The following is a 19,791-nucleotide window of genomic DNA, read 5'->3' on the forward strand; positions in this document are numbered from 1 at the left end:
ACCGAGTGGAGAGCAGTCCTCCCACTCGGGGGCTTAGCTGCAGTCGAGCACTCGCCTAAGTTCTCTCACTAAGAGACTTAACGGCAGTCCAGCACTCCCCTAAGTTTGAAAAAACCCTACCGAGTGGAGAGCAGTCCTCCCACTCAGAGGCTTAGCTGCAGTCGAGCACTCGCCTAAGTTCTCTCACTAAGAGGCTTAACGGCAGTCCAGCACTCACCTAAGTTTGGAAAAATCCTACCGAGTGGAGAGCAATCCTCCCACTCGGGGGCTTCGCTGCAGTCCAGTACTCGCCTAAGTTTGAGACCCATTCATATCCGCAAGGACGACGAGGTGCAGGTCGACTGCAACCTTCTCCTTCGGAGCTGCGGCACAAATACAACGTCCGCTCCATCCCTATCTGCAAGGACGACGAGGTGCAGGTTGACTGCAACCTTCTCCTTCGGAGCTGCGGCACAAATACAACGTCCACTCCATCCTTATCCGCAAGGACGATGAGGTGCAGGTCGACTGCCACCTTCTCCTTTGGAGCTGCGGCACAAATACAACGTCTGCTCCATCCCTATCCGCAAGGACGAAGAGGTGCAGCAAGCAAAGTCCATCCGAAGGCAAACACAAGCACATTCGGAGATAAACCAAATTCAGATAAATACTAAAAGGTTCCAAGCAGCGAATCAAAGGTACTCGGGCACCAAGCCCGAAGGAGTTTAACGGTTACAGAAACCACTCGGCATTCCGAGGCAAATTTAAAGCGTACCCAAGTTTCATAAGATTGTTCACTCGGCCGGAGGAGGGCTGGCAGGCTCCACGAATGAGTCCAAATCGATCCCATCAGCGATCCGAGTGGCGGGAGCAATGAAAGTCTCCATGAAGGACTGGAATTCGTGCTTTTTGGTGTTAGCGACTTTGATCGCAGCCAGCTTGTCTTCACGAGCCTCCTTGCAAGGGACTTGCACCAGGGACAGCGCCACTTCAGCACCACACCGGGCGGAGGATTTCTTCCATTCTTGCACTCGATCAGGGATCTCATTCAGTCGAGTCATCAGAGATTCCAGATCATTCTGAAGCGTCGCCCCCGGCCAAAGCATCGAGTCGATTCGAGAGACAACCTCCTTCAGGTGTGCGAGGTAGCTTGTGGCGCTGGCGATACGGGACTCCAGTCGGAGCACGTTCATCGCAGTTTCGTCGCAGACCGGGGAAGCGATAGGGTCCAGACCCGTCTCGACCCTTCCAGTTTCTTCGTCAAAGTCTTGACAGAGTTCTGCAGCCAAAAGTCAGTTCAATCAACCGAGCAAAATCCGATGGCAAGCATCAACACAGTCGGATTAAAAGAAATACCTCCCAGCACGAGATAAAGCTTCTTGGCGAGGGTCCTCAGATATGCTTCCGTGTCATTCCTCTTGCGGATCACAGACTCCAACTTTTTGTTCAGGACGACCTAATCCTTCTTCAGGCTGGTCACTTCGCGGTTAGCTTCATTAAGACAAGATGTCAGTCTAGTCACCTCTCCTTCAAGCGTTCGACTGAAGCAAGCTTCTTGTCTGCGAGAACGGTTTTGTCTTGGGCTGCTTTTTGCGCGGCGGTGAGGTCCGAGTCCTTCTTGTCCAGAGCCAACTTCATTTTCTCTACAAAAGAAATAATCGAATCAAAAAAGAGATCAAAGAGATATATTGAAGTTCAGTCGGCAATCAGTTACCTTCCATACCAGTGGCCTTGTCTTGAGCTTTTTTCAGATTTTTGCTGAGCCAATTCCAAGTCTAAGTTGAGTTGCCTCTGCTTCTCTTCGAGTTCGTCAAACTTGGAGATAAGAGTACAAGACTTCTGCAGGAGGCAAGAGACGGATCAATCGATAGGTTCGAAGGCAATTCATTTCCGAGTGAATAAAACCTAAAGAAGTGGACAACAAGCTGTTCAGACCCCAGTCGACTGCCAGCAATCGACCGTGGTCTCGGGGACTACACCCAGTGGGTGCACTTGGTGTGCCCCCACCGGTTCTGATCCCACTCGACCGGCCCGCCGGAGTCGAGTGCAAGGAGTAAAAGAGAGAGAGAAAGAACAATTGCGCCGTCAAGAAAGAAGAACTCAGACCACAGTCGACTGTCAGTAGTCGACCGCGGTCTCGGGGACTACACCCAGTGGGTGCACTTGGCGTGCCCCCACCGGTTCTGATCCCACTCGCCCAGACCGAGTGGAAGAGCGAAACTACCAAAATCGACAGCAACACCCAGTGGGTGCTCTAATTCAACGTGAACAACAGGAGATTGTGCAGAAGAAGATTTTTTGAGAACAAAAACAGTCGGAAAGTCTACTCACCTGAACGTTGGCCCGAAGGGCGGCACTAGCGTCGTAGGAAGCCTGACTGCTCTCGTGCACTATCTTCACCCGCTCCATCATCATATCAGCCTGTCGGATGGCTTCCACGGCCGCTTCCGACTAGTTGTCTGGGACGGGGTAGCTGGTGAAAAAATGTGCAGACGACCCAGGTGCGGCTGCTTGAGGCTCCGTGGTGTGGAGTTGGATGGTTGAAGGAACCACAGGCGTGGTCGACCGCGTGGGATGCCCACTCGGCAAGGGTGTAGCGAATGTCACAGTGGCCCTGCCCGCGTCTTCAGCTTGACAGACGGGAGGCATTGCAATTGGTTCTTGCCGAGCCACCCTGCCAGTTGTTACCTTCTTGCTCTTCCTAGGCTTAGGAGCCACATCTTCGTCATCGTCCGGAAGGTCAATGATGTTGGGTGGAGCTGCAAGACAGAACATTCGACCCCAAGTGAACCACTCGACCCTAAAAGGATCAAGAATCGAAATCGCAAGAGTTCATACCTGGGTTAGAGGTTAGCGCATCCTCCATTTCCTCGTCCCGGTACTGGTATGAAGAGGTCCCTGACGTAGCAGCACTGCAAAGACCCGCATTCAATCGGTTACACCCAGTTAATTGAATCCACATAAGGGCAAGTCAAATGGTTACCCGGAGATAGTAGGAACGGTCACTTTGATCCGAGGCAAAGCTTTGGGCAGTTTGGAAGAGATGGCTTTCGGCACTTTCGGCGCTGGAAGCGGCGCGACCTTGGATTGCTTTGGAGGCTTCTCAGTCGGCGTCGGGGAAGACGTCTTGGGGCGCTTCGAGGATTGCCCGATCGGCGCAGCCACCAAGTCCGGAGCGTGTGCCGGGTCATGAGTGTGCTTGGACCTTATCTCCCTGTGAGGAGGCGAGTCGACTTCTTCCTCATCGGTCAATGCATCGCTCTCCTCGTCCTCCTCGGCTTCCGAATGCTCCTCGCCGCTCTCGCCCCCGCTCCCTTCTTCTTCAGCGCCTGGGTCCTGCACTCCGTTGGGCATCGAGTACATCCCAATGAGGGCTTGAAAGGGTAACAACCAAAAGACATTCAGTCGACCACAAATGGGACATCACGTGGTGAATCGGAAAGATACTTGATAAAACAGAAATATACCTGCTCCGGCTGGTGCGAGTTGTCGAATGGAATCACCCTCCTGGATCCTCGAGGGTTGTCTTTGTTGCCAGTGATTCCCCTCAACCAGTTCTCCAAGATATCCTCGCTAACCTCCTCCGGGTGGATCCGAGTGGTATCCTCGAGCCCAGAGTACATCCACATCGGATGATCGCGCGCCTGAAGAGGTTGGATGCGTCGACCGAGAAAGACCTCCAGCAGATCCATCCCGGTCACTCCGTCGCGAACAAGCTGGACGACCTATTCAACCAGCTCCTTGACCTGCGCCTTCTCTTCTCGAACTACCTTCAGGGGAGCAGGCTTCTCCACTCGAGCCAAGGAAAAAGGAGGAAGTCCAGTCGACTGGCCAGGGGTTGGCTGATCCTTGCAATAAAACCAAGTCGACTGCCAGCCCCGGACCGAGTCAGGAAGGATCATCGCTGGAAAAGTACTCTTGCTCCTCATCTGGATCCCCAGACCGCCGCACATCTGGATCACCCTCGTCCTCTCGTCACTCGACTTGGCCTTTTGACCGACTGGGAACGGCAAGTGAAGATGTGTTTGAAAAGCCCCCAGTGCGGTCGACAGCCCAAGAAGTTTTCGCACATGGACACGAAAGCGGCCAGATAGACTATGGTGTTCGGAGTGAAATGGTGGAGCTGAGCCCTAAAGAAGTTCAAAAAAGCCCGGAAGAAAGGGTGGGGAGGCAGTGAGAATCCACGATATATGTGGGTTGCGAGGAGGACACACTCACCCTCTCTAGGCTGTAGCTCGGTTTCATCCCCCGGGAGCCGAGCCGAATTGTGAGGGATCAATCCCCCCTCCACCAGGTCGTCGAGGTCGTCCTGCGTGATTGCCGAGCGGATCCAGTCGCCCTGGATCCAGCCCGCCGGCAGGCCGGACCTCGACGAGGATCCGCCCCGGCTGGTCCGCTTGCCCTTCGCCTTCGTGGTCGCCTTCTTCGCGTGTTCCAGCGCCGTCGTCTTATCCTTCCCCATGGTGGAGGATCAAGCTTGAGCAGAGGTCCGGCGACGAGGCGGAAGCGAGAGGGCGGAGGGATCGGGAGAAAGAGAAGAGAGAATGGGAGCGTGCGGAGCAGAGGCCTAGCCCGAGACCTTTTATAAGGCCTTCCACCGAGTGGCTGACTGGTGGACCCAAGCGATCTAAACAAATCCCGCAACAGTCGCGCGCGCAGTACGTGGCGAAAAAGGTGGCGCGGGGATCAAGGAGACTTGCCTAATCCGTCCTGATAACCTCGGTTCCTCCCGTCTGGCGCACTTCCCAAAATTTGAATCCCGCGAGATCCGCGGAGAGCAGAACAACCTGTCAGACTGAAGACAAACACCCTCTACATCATCATTCGGAATTCTACCATGAAAGTCCACTCGACAACAACCAAGAATGGACCAAGGCGATTGAGAAAGGAGTCGACGTCATCTCCTCAACTCATTGTTTCAGGACAAGGCATATTCATAGCGCAAAGAGTGGGTCGGAAGTGTTCTCAACCCCTTCCTCACTCAAACCCTGATCCATTCGGGGGCTAATGATGAAGCTATGTACCTAGGGTAGGGTCATGGACCTGTCCAGCATACCCTCCCCAAGGACATCTTTACAAAGAATCAGAAGCAGTCGAAGAGAAATCATCATCCACTCGACCGTGGAGATGCGCTCACTCGACCATCTTGAAGACACTCGACCACCAGAAGATGAGGAACCCTCCACTCTGCAACAGTTAGGACTTAAACCATAGCATTATGAGCATTTATGACATTTTACTGTAGACGTTACCAGTAACACCTTTCCTTTATGAGCATTGAACCCTGTGTAACGGAGGCGAGCTGGGGTCCTGGCGCACTCTATATAAGCCACCTCCCTCCTCTGGGACAGGGGTTCGCACTTTTGTAAACTCACACCCACACATATAATCCAGTCGACCGCCTCAGGGCACCGAGACGTAGGGATGTTACTTCCTCCGAGAAGGGCCTGAACTCGTAAAACTCGTGTGTACAACTACTCCATAGCTAGGATCTTGCCTCCTCATACCTACCCCCATTCTACTGTCAGTCTTAGATCCATGACAGGCGCCGCCCCCTTCCTTGTCCTATTCGGACTCAAGGGGAGGGGGCGCGCGGCCTGCCCTGGCCAGCCCCGCTCTCTCTCTCTCTCTCCACTAGGGCCCATTAAGGCCCATTAGTCCCCCGGGGGTTCCGGTAACCCCTCTGGCACTCCGGTTTTCTCCGAGATCACCCGAAACCCTTCCGGTGTCCGAAAGTAGCCATCCAATATATCAATCTTAATGTCTCGACCATTTCGAGACTCCTCGTCATGTCCGTGATCACATCCGGGACTCCGAACTACCTTCGGTACATCAAAACACATAAAATCATAATATCGATCGTCACCTAACGTTAAGCGTGCGAACCCTACGGGTTCGAGAACTATGTAGACATGACCGAGACACGTCTCCGGTCAGTAACCAATAGCGGAACCTGGATGCTCATATTGGTTCCTACATATTTGTAACACCCTGGATGTAACATGCCATATTTGTAACTCCGACTCTTGCCATTTTCGGCTTTAAGTTACGAGATTCCCTTCGTGGTTGGGTTTTTGTCTTCGTTTTGCATTTTTTTGTCATGCATTTCATATCATGTCATCATGTGCATCGCATTTGCATACATGTTCGTCTCATGCATCCGAGCATTTTCCCCGTTGTCCGTTTTGCAATCCGACACTCCCACATGCACCGGCGCCCCCCTCTTGTTTCTTTTCATGAGCGGGTGTTAAACGTTCTCGGAATGGACCGAGATTTGCCAAGTGGCCTTGTTACACCACCGGTAGACCGCCTGTCAAATTTCGTTCCATTTGGAGTCGGTCTGATGCTCCAACGGTTAACCGGGTAACCGCAAAGGCCTCTTGTGTGTTGCATCCCAACACCCCTCCAAAACAGCCCAATAACCCATCTAAACCACTTCCATGTCCTCTGTCACCGGATCACGATCGTGTGGGCGAAAACTACACCTCATTTGGACACTCCTACCTACTCCTACCTATAAATAGGTGCTCCCTTCGAATTTTTCGTGCAATCCAACCCTAGATCTAGGCCTCTCCGCCGCCAGACACGTCCGGCCCGCACCGAACGAGTCATGGCCGCCGCCCGCAGCCACTGGCGTGCCGCCACGTGGCGCGCTGCCGCCTCCCAGCGCGTCGGCCCGTGGGGCCCCAGCTAGGCCCTCCCGGCCCGGAGCGCCGCCCGACCTTCCTTGCCGCCCGAGCGCACCTTCCCGCCGCCGCCGGCCGCCGCTGCCCATCTCGCCGTGCCGCCCCGCCGCCAGCGCCTCCCACCACCACCGGGTCGACGCCGCGCCGCCCGGCCGGGCCTCGCCGTGCGCGCTCGACTCCGGCGGACCTCCGGCCAGACTCGGCCACGGGCCGGCCGGATCCGCCGCCCCAGCGCTCCGGCCGCCGTCCTCTCCCTCCCCGGCGAGTTCTCCGGCGAGATCCAGTCACGCCTCGGAATCCATGCGAACCCTAGATCTGAGCAGGTTAACCCCGTTCATAGCATCATATCTCCATGACCGTGGCTTCTAATCTGGCATATGATATATCAAAATGTTCATTGTGAGATGCTCTTCATTTCATTCCATTGTGGCATGCTTGTTTTAGTTCATCTTGATGCCAAAATCATTGATGCAAGAGTGCTATAAAATGTTTACTGCTGGCACTTATCAGTTCATGATGATTTGTCATTTTTGTTGCATTTGATGTGTGCATCATATGGACATGAGCTCTACATGTGTTTTGAGCTATGTCATGTTTACAGGGGTTCTTGCCATGTAATTTTTTGATCTATGTGGTGACTAGCACAAGCATGCAAAGTAGCCTCCGCAATGTTGCTGATTTCAGGGACTTAAGTTTTTGCTAAGTCCTTGTCCTGCTGTTATTTTGATGCCATGTTAACTTGATGCTACAGTGATATCCATGCTTGTTTTGAGTATCTTCAGTAAGGGTGTTTTGGACATATGGTTATTCTCTATCCATCCATGTCCTTGTTTGCAATTATGGAGTGCACTAGCATGTCTTGTTCTTGCTCTACTTTTGCTATAAAATGTTCCTGGCAGATTGTTTACATGTTAATCAATTTTGCCATGGTTGTTGCTAGTGATCCATGCATGTTATAAACTTCTCTTGCCATGGTTAGCTTCATGAACATGTCATCTTGCTGTGTATACTTTTTTGTCATTCAAGGCTTTATGATGAGTGATTTGAGCTCGCAAAGTTGCCTTCATGATGTTGTTTATGCCATGCTCTGTTTTCTGCTAAGTCTAAAACTGTTAATAAAACTTGCTATGTTTACATGGGTGTCATCATATCTTCTGTGCCTTTTGGCTCATGTCCAGTAAGGGACTTTTGTTCTATGCTTTTAGTAGATTCATGCCATGCCTTGTATTGCTATGATATGTTCCTGTAGCATGTTGTTTGCTTGCTCTAAACATGGCTTCCTGATGTTATTTCTGGTATGTTAGTATTTTCACCAAGTCTGTGAAGCTGATATCTTTTGCACTTTTGCCATGCTTGTTTGAATCTACTCTTGTGTGATTTAGATGTAGCTCAGTGTTCATGTTTTGTCAAGCATCTTGAGTACATCACTGCTATATGCCTTGTTGATATGTTGGGGTGCGGTAGCTTAGTTTCTTGTTGCATTCTAGATAGCATCGTGCTGTTAATCGCAGAATTGTGCCATTCTTGTTTTGCTCGCCATTTGCAAACCGTGCATCCGTTTCCGGTGATCTTTATATCGATTTCTACCGAAATCATCTCATCTTTCTAGTGGCATACTTATTTTGCCAAGTTGATGCCTTGTTCATCCTTTTCCTTCCGGAGCACGCATATGCATTGCATATCACATCTTGCATATCATGCCATATATTGCATCATATTGCTTGTGCATCGCATAGTGATTGATTGTTAGTCCTTTGCTTGTGTTCTTGCCTTAGGTAGAACCAGGAGACGAGTACGTGACCGAGGAACCTATTGATAATGCTTACGAGGATCAAGCTTTCGACAACTCTGAGAACTTTGCAGGCAAGATGACCATACCCTCGAAATCACTTCTATCTTTGCTTGCTAGTTGTTCGTTCTACCGCTATGTCACGCTGCCTACCACTTGTTATATCATGCCTCCCATATTGCCATGTCAAGCCTCTAACCCACCTTCCTATCAAATCCTTGTTTGGCTATGTTACCGCTTTTGCTCAACCCCTCTTATAGCGTTGCTAGTTGCAGGTGAAGATGAAGTTTGTTCCTTGTTGGAACATGGATATTGTTGGGATATCATTATTATCTCTTATTTACTTTATTGCATCTATATACTTGGTAAAGGGTGGAAGGCTCGGCCTTATGCCTGGTGTTTTGTTCCACTCTTGCCGCCCTAGTTTCCGTCATACCGGTGTTATGTTCCTTAATTTTGCGTTCCTTACGCGGTTGGGTGTTATGGAAACCCCTTGACAGTTCGTCTTGAATAAAACTCCTCCAGCAAGGCCCAACCTTGGTTTTACCATTTGCCACCTAAGTCTTTTCCCTTGGATTCCGCGGACTCAAGGGTCATCTTTATTTTAACCCCCGGGCCAGTGCTCCTCCGAGTGTTGGTCCAAACTGGACGTTGTCCGGCGCCCCCTGGGCAACCAGGGTCTATGCCAACCCGGCGTCTTGCCCATCCGGTGTGCCCTGAGAACGAGATACGTGCGACTCCTATCGGGATTTGTCAGCACATCGGGTGGCTTTGCTGGTCTTGTTTTACCATTGTCAAAATGTCTTGTAACCGGGATTCCGAGTCTGATCGGGTCTTCCTGGGAGAAGGAATATCCTTCGTTGACTGTGAGAGCTTGTGATGGGCTAAGTTGGGACACCCCTGCAGGGTTTTGAACTTTCGAAAGTCGTGCTCGCGGTTATGGGCAGATGGAAATTTGTTAATATCCGGTTGTAGAAAACTTGACACTTAACTTAATTAAAATGAATCAACCGCGTGTGTTGCCGTGATGGTCTCTTTTCGGCGGAGTCCGGGAAGAGAACGCGGTCTTGTGTTATGCCTGAGTGTAAGTAGTTTCAGGATCACTTCTTGATCTTTTCTATCTTCTCGACCGTGCGTTGCTTCTCTTCTCGCTCTCTTTTGCGTATGTTAGCCACCATACATGCTAGTGCTTGCTGCAACTCCACCTTGCTACCCTTTCCTACCCATAAGCTTAAATAGTCTTGATCGCGAGGGTGTGAGATTGCTGAGTCCTCGTGACTCACGGATACCTCCAAACAGTTGCAGGTGCCGAGGATACCAGTGCAGGCAATGCTACCGAACTCAAGTGGGAATTCGATGAAGACTTGGGTCGCTATTATGTTTCCTTTCCTGATGATCAGTAGTGGAGGCCAGTTGGGACGATCGGGGATCTAGCATTTGGGGTGGTCTTTTTTTATTTTGGTTTCGTAGTCGGACCTTTGTTTGTACCTTGGATGATGTATGAACTATTTATGTATTGTGTGAAGTGGCGATTGTAAGCCGACTCTTTATCCCTTTCTTATTCAGTATATGGGATGTGTAAAGATTACCCCTCTTGCGACATGCCTACCATGCGGCTATGCCTCTAAGTCGTGCCCCGACACGTGGGAGATATAGCCGCATTGTGGGTGTTACAATATTCTACGAAGATCTTTATCGGTCAAACTGCATAACAACATACGTCGTTCCCTTTGTCATCGGTATGCTACTTGCCCGAGATTCGATCATCGGTATCTCAATACCTAGTTCAATCTCGTTACCGGCAAGTCTCTTTACTCGTTCTGTAATGTATCATCCCGCAACTAACTCATTAGTTACATTGCTTGCAAGACTTATAGTGATGTGCATTACCGAGAGGGCCCAGAGATACCTCTCCGACAATCGAAGTGACAAATACTAATCTTGATCTATGCCAACTCAACAAGTACCATCGGAGACACCTGTAGAGCACATTTATAATCATCCAGTTATGTTATGACGTTTGGTAGCACACAAAGTGTTTCTCCGGTATTCGGGAGTTGCATAATCACATATCATAGGAACATGTATAAGTCATGAAGAAAACAATAGCAATATACTAAACGATCAAATGCTAAGCTAATGGAATGGGTCAAGTCAATCACATCATTCTCTAATGATGTGATCCCGTTAATCAAATGACAACTCATGTCTATGGCTAGGAAACTTAACCATCTTTGATTCAACAAGCTAGTCAAGTAGAGACATACTAGTGACACTTTGTTTGTCTATGTATTCACACATGTACTAAGTTTCCGGTTAATACAATTCTAGCATAAATAATAAACATTTGTCATGATATAAGGAAGTATAAATAACAACTTTATTATTGCCTTTAGGGCATATTTCCTTCAGTTTCTGCTAATCCTATATATTTAAGAAGTTCACCTCCACTATTTGATTTATCTCAACATGCAGACTGTCAACATCATCACACATGCCACGTCAGCATTTCTGTTACAAAATAAGCCAATCTCCCGATCAACAAAGAATCGCAGATATTTTTAATTCAGATTACTTCTTTTTATTCAACTGACCCTAAAAGTACCGCGTGGTCTTCTCCCCTTCCCCGGTCTCTTCCCCTTCTCGGCCCTTTTAATCCCTTTCCTTCCAATCTCTCTCTCCGGTAGTATGAGCGGCCGGGTGAGCGCAGCAGACGGATGGAGAAGGCTGCGAGGCCTCGATGGGGATAGATTGGAGCTCCTCTTGCAGTGACGCTTGCTCCTCCTCTCTCTCCATTACAACGCTTCTAATCCTCAATCCATGACTCCTGTAGGTAAATCTCGTTCATATGCTCTCACGTCAAGGCCAGTGGAGGATAGACTGCGGCACATGTTTACGTTTCTTCTGTATAGGCAAAGGCAGGGGTTCTTCTGGGCTTCTTGCGACTACAGCACCGTCATGTCTCGGTACCATCGCCTCCATGCACTCTCCCCGCTCCTCTTTGTAGTATATTTATGGTGATGTAACTTCCGATTTTCATAGAATAATTTTGGTATTTTCTGGTACCAGTAATACTCATTCTTTTTTGACGTGCTAAAATGTTATGCAAATACTAGATTTGGCTAATTCTGATTTGTGCATCTATTCATTGTTCCATTGATTTTTTTTAAATTGATGTGCCCTCCTATGGCACTCTTTAAATATATTTTTCTACTGATCTTGATGTATACACAGAAAAAAAGGGCACTGATGTCACGTGAACCCCTTGCAAGCAAAAATAAGTTGCTGAAATTTTGCCATGATTTGTCTTTCGTCATGCTTCCCATGGACAGATTATAAAACGCCATGTGCCGCAGTCTATGATTCATAAGATAAGAAATAAAAGAGGTATGGGGGTTAGGATTCTTTTGCCAACTGTTTTTCTCTCTATCGGTATTTTGATTTTCTTCATTTGTATTTCTCGTGTAGTACTCTCGCCATTCAACGATCGCGCACCACGTGATGTGTCTAACAGTAGCAACAGCCAGCTGAAGCCTCGGCTTTGTCAGGAGAAGGGAGGCAAGGTTTCACGACATCTACAATGCAGTCAGCTACAGAAGAAAAGATACTGGTGTAACAACAGTATTTACGTACACCGGAGATCCCAGATCAATTAAGGTCTGCAAACATGCTATTGAGTTTGCGCAGAACATACAATTTTATTAACCATGTTGTCAGACCATTCAGGAAGACAATTCTATAATCCACATGATGTAACTTCTGCTCTTTCATTCTCTTTTTAGGTTCACATTCGCACATATCTTATTATCATGCATTGCTGAAGATGTCCGATGAATTTACTTTGTAAAATTGCAGAAGTTTGCTTTCATGAATGATGATGTATAGAAATGGTTATACATATATAGTAAGAAATTTATTTTTTAGATCAAAATATCTACACATACCATGTAATATTTTAATTATGTTCTCTCTTTCTCATTCTACAGGCTCAAGTGTCAAACTACAAATTCTCCTGCTGTGGAATTGTTCGGTAGTGGCCCTTCACTCAGCATTTGAATTGGTCAATAGCTACCTCCCGAGTTATTTACTAGGTGGAGACCAGATTCGTTGCTTATTATGAGCGACTAGATAGATGAACATTCCGTAAGTTTGGCACCACCTCAATTTATGCCACTTTCGTAAAGCTACTGAACAGATCAGTGGATTACTTTGTTAATCTTTCAGCATAGGTCCAATACATAATAATTGTCACAAGTGGGAGCTCTCGAATGAAACATGTAAGATAAAATTAAATACTACATAAATGTTTAGAAGGTGAAACCGTACGATTCTATCAAGACTAATACCATTTGTTTACTACCTATTGTTGCATGGATCAAAGTAAATGTACATGTCAGTTGTGATGGAGATTTTGCACAATCAAGACTTGGGTTATAGCTAGGTGGTGATGTTATAGTTGAAGCTTGAATATTCGTTCTGCGGGTCTCCGGTGTACCTAAATACTGTTGTTCGTCTATTCTCTAGACTTTCAATGATATAATCTAGGAAGGATCGATCTTGCCTAAGTGCCTATGTAGCACTACAGCCATATCATTCTGATATATGGCTATCAACAGATAATCATTTATTCATTATTGTGCTGGTACTTTTAGGTGAGTTGTTTTGCGGAGTAACATATTTATTTAGACAGTAGTTCCCGTAGCAACGCGCGGGGAACCATCTAGTTAGCATAATTAGTATGTACCCTCTGTCCTGATTTATTCGTTCTTATCGTAATCTGTGCCAAATTTTGACCATAAATTTAACTAACAAAATGTTCATGCATATCACAAAAAATTACATCATTGAAAATTATGTTTAAATACAAATCCAACGATATAATTTTTGTTAACATGCACTAACATTTTGTCAGTTAAATCTTTGATTAAAATTTAGCACAAATTACAAAAGGGACCAATAAGTAGCGGTACCGTTGTTGATGCACACGACTACCATTCTATTGTAATCATTGGTTTTTGGTTGACAGTTACAGACAATTGTATTTGTGTTTTGCTAGTTGTGATTGTTTCCTATGGAAAATAAGGTTAGGGCATCTCCGCCGCCGACCCTCAAACTGGACACCGTATCCGTCCACAGACAGGAGGCCGGTCCGCTCCGCGGTCACGGATGCGAAAGCCATATATCCGAAGCTATCTGCATATATATATTAGACAGGATTTGAACTAATTGAATGATTTTCACCAAACACGACGGAATTGATTAAAAGTTCGGATAGAAAATAGCACAGATCATTCATAAATAGTATGCAAATTTGTCTAGTACAACAATAGTTCAAATTCAACAAGACTAACCACGATTCAACAAGTTTTTCATGGATGGATTATGTTATCCCATACATAATGTTCCTTGAGCTTCATCAAACAATGTAATGCGTGAATGGTCTGCTCACTGACCTGTAGTACATCACGGTAGCACGTGCAGACTATACAACCTGTAAAGCAATAATGAGTGAATCAATCAATCAACAAGTAGAGCAAGAAGAATCGGAACTTATGATCTCCATGGTTGCTGCACGCAAAGGTTATATTGCCTCCAACCGATCAACCGTGCCATAATACTTCGTGACGGATCTCTGGATGGTATATGATGACCCACAAGTATAAGGGATCAAGTTAGAGTATTTCCAATAACAACCCAATATAGGGCACGCAAAAAGTAGTTTTGCGTCATCAGAATGGGGCATATCCTTATTTTAAGGCTGTCGTTGGAGATGCTCTTACTACCATATTATCTGAACGCCCGATTTTGCTTCGGTAACTTTGGTTTTTTTTGAGAAAATTTGCTTCGGTAACTTGACGGGCGCGTTTCCTCTTGGACGAAACAAACTCAGAGTACTAGACGGAGGAGGAACGTCCCGTGCGTGACCGCCGCCCGCCGGCTATATTAGGCCGTACTCACCCCACCGAACGCGTCCAGAACCAAGAACAGAAGAAAACCCGGACAGTGAATCGGGCGCTGAGGATGCAGATCTTCGTGAAGACGCCGGCGGGGAAGACCATCACCCTGAAGGTCGAGAGCATCGACACCGTCGACAGTGTCAAGGCCAAGGTCCACGGCGAGGAAGGTACTACTACATAAGCCAACCACACCACTACGTCGCATCGGCGCCGCCATGAACGGCGTCTCTTTGTTGAGTTTGAGACTTGAGAGGTTTACTCTCTGTCCTGTCGTGTGGCCGCAGGCGTCTCGCCGGAGCAGCAGCGCCTCATCTTCGCGGGGAAGCAGCTGGAGGACGGCTGCAACCTGGCCGATTACGATATCCAGAAGGACTCCACCCTCCACCTCCTGCTTCACCTCCGCGGGGGCAACATGTGGTTCGAGCCCAGCCTGAGAACCCTCGCAGAAAAGTACAACTCAGACAGGAAGATCTGCTGCAAGTACGTACTACTCCTACATTTGTTGCATCGGGCGATTTAGCTGTTGTTCAGAAATATATGCCGGGTGTCTGTCAGATGTTGGGGTGTCCGACTGTGCCAAACTAATCGGATGATCGATGTTCACTTACCACGTCTTATCGTTTTCACTTTAGGAATTGCTTTGTGCAGGAGTAACTTTTTTCACCATTGATTCTGTTGGAGGTGCTATGCTCGGCTATCTCTCAGAGCTACAAACTGTCGCAAGAAGAAGTGCCACAGCAACCAGGTGAAACTTAATTGTCCATGCCATGTTCTTCGCCTTAATTGTGAAGTTCATTGATCTGATTGCCCAACCTATCATTTACAGCTGAGGCTAAAGAAGGATAGCTGGTACAGGAGATGGAGGCGCTAAAGTGTCCTGCGTCAGTGAATTAACTTCTCAGTGCTCGCTCATATACTCATGCCAGCGTCATCAGAGATGGACCTTCTAATTAGTTCGTTGTAAAGGTCCTCATGGATGTAGAACCTTGATTAACATCAGGTAGTGTAGTGTGTTGATGGCATGGTTTTCTTCCGACTGTTTAATGTGTTGATTACAGTCCTGAGTACATCTCCAGTCCCCACCGATGGTAGCATGACTTGGGGATCCTGCGACCCGATTTTTGTTTGACATGGCTTTTGATTTTTCCTGTTACTCAGTGCCGCTGATTGCAATATCTTTTGTGGCTTCGTGACATAACAACACTTTGTGATTGATCAAAACCTGGAACCTAAGCTCTTATGTAAGTCGGATCTTGATTGCACTGTTAAACACTTGGTGCTAATATGCTGACATGCTTAAGAAATTGATACTAACTAGCACGTATGCCCGTGCGTTGCAACGGAAGATAAAATAGTACGCATTTAAAGTCAATGAGAATTATATGTGCAAACATAACCCTATGTGCACAAGAAAAAAAGAAACGATTAGCTCCTCGGTTTCGCAGCGTGTGGAGGAATCAATCCGCTATTTTCTCATTCATTAATTGATGGCGTTTAAGAGTTTTGTTATGTCATCGTACGTCGGGGAAGACCCATGAGTTATTCAATCTACTTTTCTTTTCAATCCTTCCAATCGAGGGGACTTTAAGGTATGAACAATATTTTAAATCTGGAATAGTTTTTTAAAAATAATGTACACTTTTTAATACGCGAACAAAATATGAAAGGAGACATCTTTTTCAATTCACAAATATTTTCTCAAAACACCATTTTTTTATAAAAACATTAACATTATTTGACTTTGTGAACATTTTTAAAAGGGAACATATTTTCAAAATTCCTAAGATTTTTAGAAAATGTGTATCTTTCATACAAAACATTATTTTTAATTATTAAAATTTCAGTAAAACAGAATATTTTTCGAATTTGGAGCAATTTTTAAATGCTATTTTCTTTTTAGACATCTCAAACTATTTTTAAAAACAATAATTGTTTTTGACAAAATGGGAACCATTTTGCAAGTTCCGAATATTTTTCTAAAATAGCAAAAAAATTGGAATTCTTAACATTTTCAAAAAAACAATTCTTAAGTCTGAACTTGTTTTGAGAATTTTTAATTTACGAAATAAATTCTAAAAGAAAAATAAACTTGGAAGGGAAAAAGGAGATAGGAAAGGAGAATAAAAATAGAAGTAAAACACAGAAATAAAGAAAATTCGGCCAACCCATTATTGGTTGTCCTGTGCGAAAATCCAACTAAAAATGAAAATTATTTAAATTTGTGAACATTTTTATTGTAAAATTTTCACTAAAACAAGTATATTTTTCGAATGTGTAGCCTTTTTTAAATGCTACTTGATTTTTAGACATCTCAAACAATTTAACAATATTTTTTGAAAAAATGGGAACCCCTTTGCAAGTTCAGAATATTTTTCGAAATAGCAATAATATTTTGGAATTTTGAACATTTTCCAAAAAATTAATTCTGAACATTTTTGAGGATTTTAAATTTAAGAAATAAATTCTAAAAGAAAGTAAACTTGGAAGAAAAAAAGAGATACAAAAATAAGAATAAAAATAGAAGTAAAATACAGATAAAAAGAAAAATTGGCCAGCCCAATATTGGTTGCCCTGTGGGATCTCAACTATTTCCCGCCCTGCGCGGAAAATAGAATTTTCCCAAGTGCGTGGGCAGAAAAATAAGTAGGCTCAGTTTGCTGGGCCATAGCAATGCGGCCCATGTACGAAAATACTTTTTCTAGCAGACAAACATATATAAATTTAGTACCACATCGGATAGGAAAAAAATATTATTTTCAGCGGTGAACGGATGAAAAATTTGGCGAAACGCACCTTGCTTTATTAGTAGGTATAGATATATATATAGATTGGAATGAAGAAATTATGTGCTGCAAAAATCTTGATTACAAGTGAAAATAGTATGAATGACCCTGCTCGGGCGACTCGGGGATCCAAACCCTAACCCCGTCGCTTCCCTCGTTGCCGCCTAAGTTAGCCGCTGGGCAAGCACAAGGTGCTACTAAGAAGGTGGTGGTTGGGCTTTTGCTGCTCCGCCACGGCCACGGGGGCATCGGGCTCTGGGCGGCGGCCCCGGTCGCAGAGGTGCCACCGGATTTGCAGCGCTAGGTGGCACAGGTGTGGGGCCGGTGTCCTCGGACGTTTGGATGGCAGGTGCTCCGGAGGATGCGAGCAGTGGCGCGGTGGAAATTTTGGCTCCCGTCAGCGCCAGATCTGGCCGCCTTCGCCTGCTCTGTTGTTCGATGGGCTTCACCTCCAGGTAGATCTGGCTTGCTCCGTCTTGGGGCGTCGGTCCCCATGCCGATGGCGTGTTGGTGACGGGGAAATGAAGATCGGGAGAAATCCCAGGTCGTCCTCGCCGGTCTTGACAGCCATCAGGGTCTGCTCCTTCCGCACCCTACCCATAGCCTCCCAGGTGAAAACCCCAACTTTGTTGGGCGACGGCTACGCTCTTGCGTTGTATCTTTCGTGAAGGCGACACCTTGGGAACTTCGGTTCATTGGTCCCCTTTGTAATTTGTGTCAATGTTTGACTAAAGATTTAACTAACAAAATATTAATGCATGTCAACAAAAGTTATATCGACGGATTCATATTTGAACATAGTTTTCGAAGACTTTTGTGACATACATAAACATTTTATTAGTTAAATATATGGTCAAATTTTGGCACAAAATACAATAAGGACCAATAAACCAGGACGGAGGTAGTAGGTGAGATGTGAGATTCGCAGTGATGTGGTTGGCGTGCGAAGACATTAGTACCGTGTCTCCCGCGAACACATGGACTTCTTGTTTGGTGGTATCATGAGCTTTGGTTGCTCTCTGTGCGACTATTGTGTGTCCGCGGTTCTCGTGGATATTCCGGGGCGGGAGGGTTCCCCTCCTCCGGCGTCCCATCTCAGCGTGTCGTGAGAGTCGATGTTGCATCTTTCGACCTCCACAATGCTTATGGAGTTCTCATTACAACCCAGGGCACTATGCTATTGCTCTTGTTCACCCAATCATGCAGCTTTTGCTCTTACGGGACCCCGTGCGTGGACATCGGTGGTGTTTGGCTCTAGGTGAGTAGTCTGTGGCAAGTCGGGTGTGCTTGGTTCCTTTCCCGGTGCTGCCTTTAGGTGACTTTCATCCATATTCTAAGGTGAATTTCTTCATCTGACTACGAGCGAGGTGAGGAGGCAGGGGCCTTTTACGACAATAGAGTTGGATGGGTGTGTCGTGTCGGGGTTGCCGGTGTTTTTGTGACGACGTGCCCTTCTTCGTTGTTGGATTTGATGCTCCTGAGTTGGAATTCTCCCCTCCCTGGTGGGGAAGAGATCAGGTGACATGCATGTTTGCATGTCCCCGTGTGCCTTGCGGCTGGAATTCAGATTTAAACATTGCGAAAAAATCTGAAAAAAAATCATGCATCTTCACAACACATATTAAGATAACCTCTAAAAAATCCAGATCAAAATTTGAAACATACATCGAGAAACTAAAAGGAGAAATCTGTCATGAATAGTTCGCGAATGGTTCTATGTAGACTATTCACATATGAGTTTCTCTTTTCCGTTTCTCGATGTATTTTTTGAATTTTGATCTAAATTTTTTAGGGGTTATCTTAATATGTGTTGTCAAGATGCATGATTTTTTTCAGATTTTTTCGCAATGTTTAAATTTGAATTCCAGCAGCAATGCACACGGTGACATGCAAATGTGCATGTCACCTGATCTCTGTCCCCCTGGTGGTTTGTTCGCACTAGAGAACCTCTCATCATCTTCGGGGTATGTGTTTTCCTGCTTATCCTTTTAGCTTGTTGAGTGAGGCTTGTAAGCTGCTTCCTAGAGTCTTTGCATCTTGTCGTGGTTTCTTCTGTGCCAATTGTGGTTGTTTTCTTAAAATGTAATTCTACTGGTTGATAATGTTGTTAATTCAAAGTCGGGCTCTTTTTGAGCCTCCATTCTAAAAAATTAGTCTGATGTCTAATTTGAAGCAACAATGAAGTATGAGACTGCTGAAGAATGCAGGTGCTTGGATTCATTCAGATTGTTCCTTCCCTTCGTCTTTTGCTTTCTCAGTGCAACTCTAGTAGATACGCTATAACCTCGTCGGCCCACATAATTCATGTCGATAGCGTTTTTTGTAGCTCGAACAGGTCTGTTATATCTAGGTTGACCCGTAAAAATATACAAGCGGCCCACAAAACCGTTGTTGCTCGCTATATCTACATGACCGCCAGCTTTTTAGGGTTCCCCCTCTCGCATTTCCTCCGCCGCAATCCACCTCCTCCCTTCCTATCTCAGGTGAGCAATTCTGCCAGATGTAGTTTCTTTTCCTGGTGACCAATGGCGGGCCGCACGCATGCGGGGTTGCCGTGGCCATGGGTGGTCACCGCCTCGCAAGATCTCGTGCAACAA

General features: G+C 46.3%; 1 protein-coding gene across 1 annotated transcript in view; it reads left to right on the forward strand.

Moving 5' to 3' along the window:
• LOC119285170 (polyubiquitin 11-like) overlaps nucleotides 1-19,791 on the forward strand; it is a 111,994-nt gene that overhangs the window by 74,467 nt on the left and 17,736 nt on the right. The window contains exons 3-4 of the mRNA XM_037564399.1: nucleotides 14,475-14,578; nucleotides 14,696-14,825. Coding sequence (XP_037420296.1) covers nucleotides 14,475-14,578; nucleotides 14,696-14,825 — 234 coding nt within the window. The remainder of the gene's footprint in view (nucleotides 1-14,474; nucleotides 14,579-14,695; nucleotides 14,826-19,791) is intronic.

This window comes from Triticum dicoccoides, chromosome 4A (genome assembly GCF_002162155.2).
Source record: "Triticum dicoccoides isolate Atlit2015 ecotype Zavitan chromosome 4A, WEW_v2.0, whole genome shotgun sequence".
In the NCBI taxonomy this organism is placed as follows: domain Eukaryota; kingdom Viridiplantae; phylum Streptophyta; class Magnoliopsida; order Poales; family Poaceae; genus Triticum; species Triticum dicoccoides.